An 8,642-nucleotide genomic window follows, 5' to 3' on the forward strand; every position below is an offset into this window, starting at 1 on the left:
TTATAAATTTATACTCTACTATAGGAAAAGGATACAATATAACTATAGTGTTGAAAAAAAGGTTCAGATCACTGCCAAAGACTATCTCATAGCGAGGGGTCTGGGAAGGCTTGGTACAAGTTTCTATCTTCTATAAGGGTCATGGTTGTAAGCACTTTCTTTCTTGGATCAGAAAGATCTACATGTGCATAGAATGCCTTGGAACTAGGGAACCCAAAATGGAATGTCACTGGGTTATAAAATATTTTGCTGGTCATATACACATATTCTTGCTACAAAATCAGCCTTAACAGTAGAAGTTTCCAGGGGGGGAGATGCAAATCATCAATCTCATTCTTGCCAATAAACAGTGCTGACAGGCTCGTAAAAACCACCCTAAAACTCCTCCAAACCATGGTTACAAAAGCGACATTACTAATCAGCATGTTTCACGTGTTGGAACCAGAGGTTAGTGTCATGCAGGAACTTTAGCAATACAGTTCAGACAGATTCCAGGTCTGCCAGAAATTAACCTGCACAGCACATCATGTTGAAGAATGGTCCTATTCCTAATTTCCTATTATGATTGGGGAGTTGATAGATATCAAATTCTTTCACTGCATTTAATCATTTAAATGACTACATATTTTTCATCTTTTATCTGTTACTATGCAAAATTTACACTAATTTTTCCCCCTAATGTTAACCCATGTTTGTTTTTCTGGTGCTTTGCTAGATCTGGTTTAATATCTTACTTGGAATTTTTTTCCATTTTTGTTCATGAATGAATTGACCTGTATAATTCCTTTCTCATTCCATGCCTCCTCTGGTTTAGTTACTAAGTTTATACAAGCTTTACTGAACCAACTGGGGAGTGTTACCTATTTTTCTATTCTCTAGAAGAGTTTGTAACAGATTTTTTTTTTTCCATATAAGTTGTATAGCATATTTTCTTTTTAATTTCAAACTTCTGATTTGATTTCTTTAATGGCTATCCAATTACTGTCTTTTTAGTTTTAGAATCTATCTTGGTATGTTGAATTTTTATAACTTTCTGATTTTATTTTTTCATAGATATTGTGATAAAGTTGATCTTTTTAATCTCAGCTATCTATATTTATGCCCCTCTTTTGGTCCTAATATTATTAATTAGTAATTAGTTTATTGAATAATCAATAATGGCAACATTTTCTCCTTCCCCTCCAAGAGACTGTTGTAGGCTGGAAACTTGCAGTGGGATAGAGGGTCTTGATTTACCTTCTCTCTTTTTGCCTTTCCAAGCTAGCTAACTGGGCCTTGACTCTTCAAGACTTGGTATGTAGGGACTAAGAATGGGATGAAGGAAGGAGCTGTCTTACTTTAACTGGTCCAAGATTAAAATGACTTCCACTTCCCTGGGCCTGAAGTATGATTCAGCCTGTATCCTGGTGATTTCTGAATGCTTTAGATGTATTTTCATTTCTTCATCCTCTTTCATGTCTTCTCTATTTCTGGATTCACTATAACAAGAAATGTACCCATTTTATCGATTGCTTCAAAAAACACACTTTAGGACTTCTTTGAGTCTCTCTACTGTATCTTTTTTCCCTATCTCTCTAAATGAGTTAAGGTTTAAAGCATTTAGAACACAGCCTGACTATATATGCACCATACGTGATAACTCTGATAACCCACTAGGAAATAAACTTCACTAGAGTCCACTTCATTCAATGCTATGTTCTCAGCCCATAGAACAGTTCCTAGCACAATAAAATAAAATGAATGTCTTTTATCTTTTGAGCCTTCTTTTTCTGTTATTTCTCCCACTTCTTAAAGAGAATATTTATTTCACTAAAAGAACATTTTCATTTTCATTCTAAAATAAAAGAACATTTACGTCTATAAATTTCTCTAAATGTACAGATTTTCCTGCATCCTACAATTTTAATAAGCATATTTTCCTTTCTTGTTTAGTTCTAAGTATATTTTAGTTCCTATCATTTTCAAACATGTTATTTGTGTTTTTAAATTTCTAGATTTGGGTAATATTTTCTTTTGTTATAGATTTATAAACTAATTGTGTTGTGGTCAAAGAATATATTCGTAATAACAAATTTTTTTCAATCTGTTGGAACTTACTTTATGATACACTAGGTATATGATTTTCTCTTACTTTTTCCATGTGTATACATTCCCTGCTTGTTGAATGTAGAGTTCTATAAATGTCTACTCTGTTTTCAAACTTTTGGTCTCAGGACCTCTATATATTCTTAAAAATATACCGAGGACTCCAAAGACATTTTTTTTTAAAATGTGGGTTGTATCTAACAGCATTTCCCATATTAGAAGTTAAAACTGAGACATTTAAAAATAAAACTTTTAAAAATTGTCATTTAAAATTAACAATAAAACCATTAAACAACATCAAGAAACAACAACTATAAAATGTAATTTTTTCTAGTTTTTTTCCTCATATATGTTACACAAATCAATCTAAAAATTAATAGTATTTTCTGAATTTATTTTCCCTCAACACCAGTAAATGAGATCTGCAGACCAGAAGCAACAGCATCACCCAGGAACTTGTGAGAAATATAAATTCGGAACTACTGACTCAGATTCTGTAAGGAGTGGTTGGAAACTGTGTTTGATCAGGCTCTCCAGGTAGCTGATGCTTAGTACATATGAGAAGCATTGCTTTAATGCTGTACAATGATCTTTCCATTTAAAAAATATAGTTTTATTCTTATTTTTAAACTTTTATTGTTAGAGTCTATATACAGAAAAGTACATGAACCATAAGGGCAGAGCTCAATGCATTTTCACAAAGTAAACACATCTGTGTAACAGCACACAGATCAAGAAACAAAACATTAGCTGTACCCCTGACTTTTAACACTCTTGATTAATTTGCTGTTTTTTGAGCTTTAAGCTCAAATCATATCATGTAGTGAGTACCTTTCTTTGGTTTCTCACTTTTGCTCAACATTTTGTTCATGAGATGCATCAATAGAGTTCCCTCCACAAAAGTTAATTCATTCTCTATTGCTACACAGCACATTGCTATAGTATCCATTCTGCTATTAAACATTTGAGTTGTTCAGTTTTTTACAATTACAAATAGACCTGCTATAGACATCCTTGTACGTGTCTTTTGGTTAGGATGTGTATGTATAACACACAAGGCATATATATGTATAATATGTAGTTCATTTGAAAGGGTTGCTAAAAACATGTCATATTTAATACAGAACCTTCTAAATGTCAAGGAAATTCATCACCACTGGAGACAGATAATCAGGAAAAACACACATTTTTAATTAAAAATGTATTCCATATTGTACTATGAACTTACTAAACACAAGTTTTAGCATTTGTAAATTTAGCCTGTTTTCTATACAAAAACCTTTAAAAAGTTTGTTTTGTTTTGACCATTTTCAGATCAATGCTCTATTCTGATTATTTTCAAGTTGTCTAGGTCAGCAGTGTGCGATGGAAATACAATGCAAGCCACATATGTAGTTTAAAATTTTCTAGTAGTCTCATTGAAAAATAAAAAGAAACAGGTTAAATTAAGTTTAATACATTTTATGATCTCATACCTAAAATATTATAATTTCGACATAATCAAGATAATGAGAAACATTACATTCTTTTTTTACTGTCTTCAAAGTCCAGTGTAATTTTAGGTTTTTCCAGCCATACTTACACATTTTCCAGTAACTGAATCAAGTATCAATTTAAAATTTAAGTTTATCGAAATTAAATAAAACTAGTATTCAGTAACTGCATCACACTAGCCATATTTCAAGAGCTCAATAGCCACATGTGGCTAGTGGTTATGCTATTGGGAAGCACAGGCCTGGGTCGAGTGGTTTTGTTGTGCTCCACCTGCTAATTTAAGCTGTGATGAAAATTCTAAAAAAATATATTTCCTTTTACACACTGTGGAAGACAGAATTTTGAAACAGATGAGAATGAGAATTTTTTAGTCTACTTCTTTTGGGGGGATACCTTTGTACTTTCCTCTCAATTATGCTGTGAATCTAAAACTGCTTTAAAAAAAAAAAAAGTAAAGCCTTTTAAAGAGAGTGCAACATAGGACATTTTTGCTAAAATAGCAAACACGCTGATGGTAATAAGATTCAATCTAACTAACGAAGATTATTTTATACAAGGTGCAAGGGATGAGAACAGCAAGGCTGGTTCAGTAGGGAACTGTTGCGAGCGCTGCATAGTTAGTGGAGGACGGGACTAATGCGCGAGAAATAAGAGGAAACGACAGATAATGAAAGTACTAGCACATGGTACAGAGCTATGATTTTATTCTGTATCCCAGCGAGCAGTGTTAAAGTTTAAAGTAATCTGATTTTATATTAAAGTTCTGAATTGTATTTCTGAAACATCCATTTAGGAAGTGACACACAGAGTGCCTTAAGAGGGGAAACTAGAGGCTAGGAGCCCAATTAGGAGGCTATTTCAGTTATCCAAGCAAGAGAAGATGAGACCCTGACCTGGGCATACGGAGATGAAGAAAATGGGGACAGATTGAAGAGATATTTAGGCAATAAAAGTAACAAGATGTGGTGAGCAGTTGAATATGGAAAATATTAAGTAGGGAAATACCTAGCATAACTTCCAGGGAAATTGGTCAAACAGTTGTACCATTAGCTAAAATAGGATGACTGAAAAAGAAGACAAGCAAGAGAGAGGGAGGGCTTCCCTGGTGGCGCAGTGCTTGAGAGTCCGCCTGCCGTTGCAGGAGACGCGGGTTCGGTCCCCGTTTCGGGAGGATCCCACGTGCCGCGGAGCGGCTGGGCCCGTGAGCCATGGCCGCTGGGCCTGCGCGTCCGGAGCCTGTGCTCCGCAAATGGGAGAGGCCACAACAGTGAGAGGCCCGCATAACGCAAGAAAAAAAAAAAAAACAAACAAAAAAAAAAAAAAAAAAAAAAAAAAAAAAAAAAAAAAAAAAAAAAAAAAAGAGAGAGGGAGAAAATTCCAGGGCAGAAAGAAATCCTGAGAGGTAATGTCCTGTTACAGAAAAATTTCCAGCTCTGGAGTCTGGGACTTTGTTTTAAATGGCAAGTCCTGGGTAGTTAACCAAATTAGCTTCTGAGCCCCTTGGTCCTCATTTACACTATTTCTTTGAGAACTTTTGTGAGGATTAAATATTTACATATGTAAATAAACTAGATGCTCAATTAAAAAATATACGTATTTGAATCTGTTGAATGCCTGCACTGGCTACTATGCTGTATGCATAAAAGGGATGAAACCTAGGGTTTGCTCTCAATCAGATTATAACTTAATCTTCTAGTCATTAGGAATAGCAGTGTTTTATGAGCTTTCTGTCTGATGGAATTTTGAACCTACGGTGAATGGGCTGACATCATAATCCATTTCTGTTCTCATAACACACGTTCAATAACTGACTTAATCTAAATCCTCTGGTATTTCTCCTCCTATAAAAGTTTCATGTTAAGTCAGATGTAGTTCCCGCAGCAGTCACTACCATATAAAACTAGACGTCTTTTATAAATTACTTTTGTTACGCAGAAAAACAGATAGCAATATATTTTATGGTAAGTATTTTACTTATTTCAAAAATCAGGAAACTGGAACAAATCATCAAAAACAAAAAAATATCCCATGATCAACTTCATGTTTTCAGGCTTCAAGAGAAACACTTTTTTTAAAGGGGACTCTTGGCAAAAACGCATTCATGAAGCAAAATGAGACAGACCTCGCATTTTGCAAACAGGGCCAAAGAAAATTCCAAATTCATTCTGGAGACATATGTAAGGTCACGCAGCACCCAGAGCCTTCCATCTTCCTACCCACTGCTAACACCCACCTCTTTTCACGAAGTTGATTGCTAGCTGCTCTAGAGCAGCAGGTGAAAGAGCCGGCAGGATTCAGGCTCAAGCGTTGCCAGTCACCCTCAGCTTCCGCTCAAAGTCTAGCAGGCGTTTAACTTCCCGGAAACGCCCCCGACCCCCACGCACACCCACGCAACACTCCGCCCCCACAGGAAAGCGCCCCTACACTAGGTTCCCACGATCCCCGAGGCGGTCCCCGGAGCAGCTTTGAAGATGCGACCGCGCAGGCGTCCCAGTTCCGCGCAGGCGCCGTAGTTCAGCGCATGCTCAGAGGCGGAGGTCGGAGGTGTCCTGGGAGGGTAGCGGAGGCCGGCCTGCCCCGCCCCCGCCGAGCTTCTCTTCCGCGCCCAGGCCGGCCGGCTTCCCTTTCCGGCAGGGCAGGCGGCGGCCGCCGGTGTCTCTTTCTCTCCGCTCCGCAGAGTCGGCTCTTGCAGCTCCTCTGCGGCGAGCATGGCAGCTCGGAGACGCGGGGCCGCCCTGCGGCTCTGTGCCACAGGTAAAGGCCGCCCGGGGCGATGCGGGCGGGCGCGGGGACTCTCCCCTGATGGGATCGGGTGCGGGGACCTGGTAGGGTCTTGGCCCGGGGTGGGGAGAGGCCTGCGGGGCCGCCGAGGTGGCCTTGGGATCGGGTGCGGGGACCTGGTAGGGTCTTGGCCCGGGGTGGGGAGAGGCCTGCGGGGCCGCCGAGATGCCCTCCGGGTCCTGGGTCGCGAGACTGAGCGGACGCCTTAGGGTCCTTCCCCGGCGCCGCTTCGCTGGGCATCCGCGCCTTCCGTTTGCTTCCGTTCTCCGTGCGGCAGGAAGTTTCAGGACCGCTGATTCCGTCGATGGGTGTCAAGGATGCTGCCTTACCAGCTGGTGGCCAAACCTGCTTTGCCTTTAGGTTCTGAGTCTTGTCACATCTGAAGAATCTTTACCCACGCGGGGGCCAAGGGAGGGAGGTTCAAGGACGGGTCCTGGTCGGGCCTCTGGGGCTGTGCCATGTGAGAAGTGACCTGCGGGCGTGTTGGCCTTTCTCATTCTCCGGCCGGCATCGGGTACCCTGGTTCTCACTTCAGTGTGTCCACTTACACAGCAGCCGTTTAGTTCCCTCTACGTGCCAGGCACTGTTCTGTAATTAGTATTAGGAGCGTAGCTCAATTTTGTTTCTATCAATTTGGGGGCGGGGGGAACGGTATTTTGAATGGCGTTTGAACTTTATACTGAGAAGATAATTGTTACTAGAGGAAAAGAAATATAGAAGAACAATTTTCATCTCTACTCCAAAAAGATGGAATGGTAAAAAGGAAAAAAATAGGATGAAAATAAACGTATATTTAAAGAGAAATTCGGTGTCTCAGATTTACTAGCCTACATAGAACTTGCTGTCACCATACGGTCGTAAATATTTATTAAACAGGTGAACTACAGTACTTATGCTTTTGCATCATTTGTGCCCTGGGATGGATGAATGATGAGTTTTTTGGTAGGCTGTAAAAAACCAAAAACATTTTATAGGTGAATAAGCATATAAGCCAAAAGAGAAATCAGCATTTATTACACTGTATACATTTTGTCTTTTTTTTCAGTTTTTTTACTTGATGTGGCTTTCTGTAAAGGATATGTAGAAGATTTAGATGAATCGTGAGTATATATTTTTTAAAATAGTATCTTCACTTCTTCCAACTGTGATGTTATCTGAATATTTGTATGAATGTAATATTTTTTTAAATAACACTTGTTTTATTGAGCACTTAATCTACACTGCCTAATTCGCTAATTCTGTATGGAGGTAGATTTTTTTTTTAAGTATAGTTGATTTACAATATTATATTAGTTTCGAATGTACTACAAAGTGTGAATGTAATCTTTTAATAACAGAGACAGTAATGACCAATGCTGATGTAGCACCAGTTTTGTTCCAGGAGTTGCCCTAAGTGCTATATATGTATGAAATGGGATTGTGCTCAAGAGTTTTATGAACAGTTGTAAGAATAAAAAATTGGCAATCCCTTCTGTCTTACCATTTTACCTGTACATTTGTTCAGTCTTTTGGCCTTAGTCACTACTGAGTGGGGGCTGGAATTTGGTAACCACACAGTAACACAGCATTAATCACAAGGCCTTGCTTACGGTAGGTGAGGAGCGCTGCTTCAGACCAAAATCCTGTGCGTGATTGATCTTTCAGGCCTGACCATAGGCGATTACAAGGCTTTTTCTGGCAGGCCTCCAGCGGGAAGCTGCCCTCCCCACACCAGACTTGGGGCACAGCCAGTGCACTGCAGTCTCTGGAGGGAGTGTAGTCATAGACTCAGGCCCCCAGGGCAGCCGTGCTCATGTGCGTGTCTTCATTCTTAGCCCAGTTGCCTCTTGTGAAGGCCTCCTTGTTGGGGGCCTCACCTAAGGCATTTCTTAGGAAAACCTCCTCTGGGAAACTCCTTATTGAAGGGTGTGGCTGAGGCACTTTTCTCCACTTGGACTCAGTACCCTTCCACTCCTGTCCTTTCCCTTCTCCCTCCCTCTGCCCGTGGGTCCTGAGAGAGGCAGGAGCCTTTGGTTCAGGGCTGCTCAACAGTGAGGTGAATTTCTCCGACTGTGCTGCATTCGCCTGCCGCCTCGCCTCTTCCAGTTCCACTCAGAAAAATGGAACACTGAGGAGCTGGCACCTGTTTTTTCTGCCTCTTGGCTTGCACTGTCGTAGTAAGTGAATAAAGTCTTGATTGTGACTTTCAGTTTGGCTTGTTGTCCTAATTAACCACCTGTACACGACAGAATTGGTACAGCAGCAGGGTGGTCAGTTGAGCACAGTCCTGCTCTGGAAGAGCG

At 40.0% G+C, this 8,642-nt stretch overlaps 1 protein-coding gene across 1 annotated transcript in view; it reads left to right on the forward strand.

Annotated features, from left to right (window-relative positions):
- The first annotated feature begins 6,169 nt into the window (after positions 1-6,169).
- Positions 6,170-8,642, forward strand: part of TMX3 (thioredoxin related transmembrane protein 3) — a 43,104-nt gene continuing 40,631 nt past the window's right edge. Inside the window, exons 1-2 of the mRNA XM_007460868.1 lie at positions 6,170-6,333; positions 7,406-7,460. Coding sequence (XP_007460930.1) covers positions 6,288-6,333; positions 7,406-7,460 — 101 coding nt within the window. The 5' untranslated portion in view covers positions 6,170-6,287. The remainder of the gene's footprint in view (positions 6,334-7,405; positions 7,461-8,642) is intronic.

This window comes from Lipotes vexillifer, unplaced genomic scaffold (genome assembly GCF_000442215.2).
Source record: "Lipotes vexillifer unplaced genomic scaffold, Lipotes_vexillifer_v1.1 scaffold564, whole genome shotgun sequence".
NCBI classification, from domain to species: domain Eukaryota; kingdom Metazoa; phylum Chordata; class Mammalia; order Artiodactyla; family Lipotidae; genus Lipotes; species Lipotes vexillifer.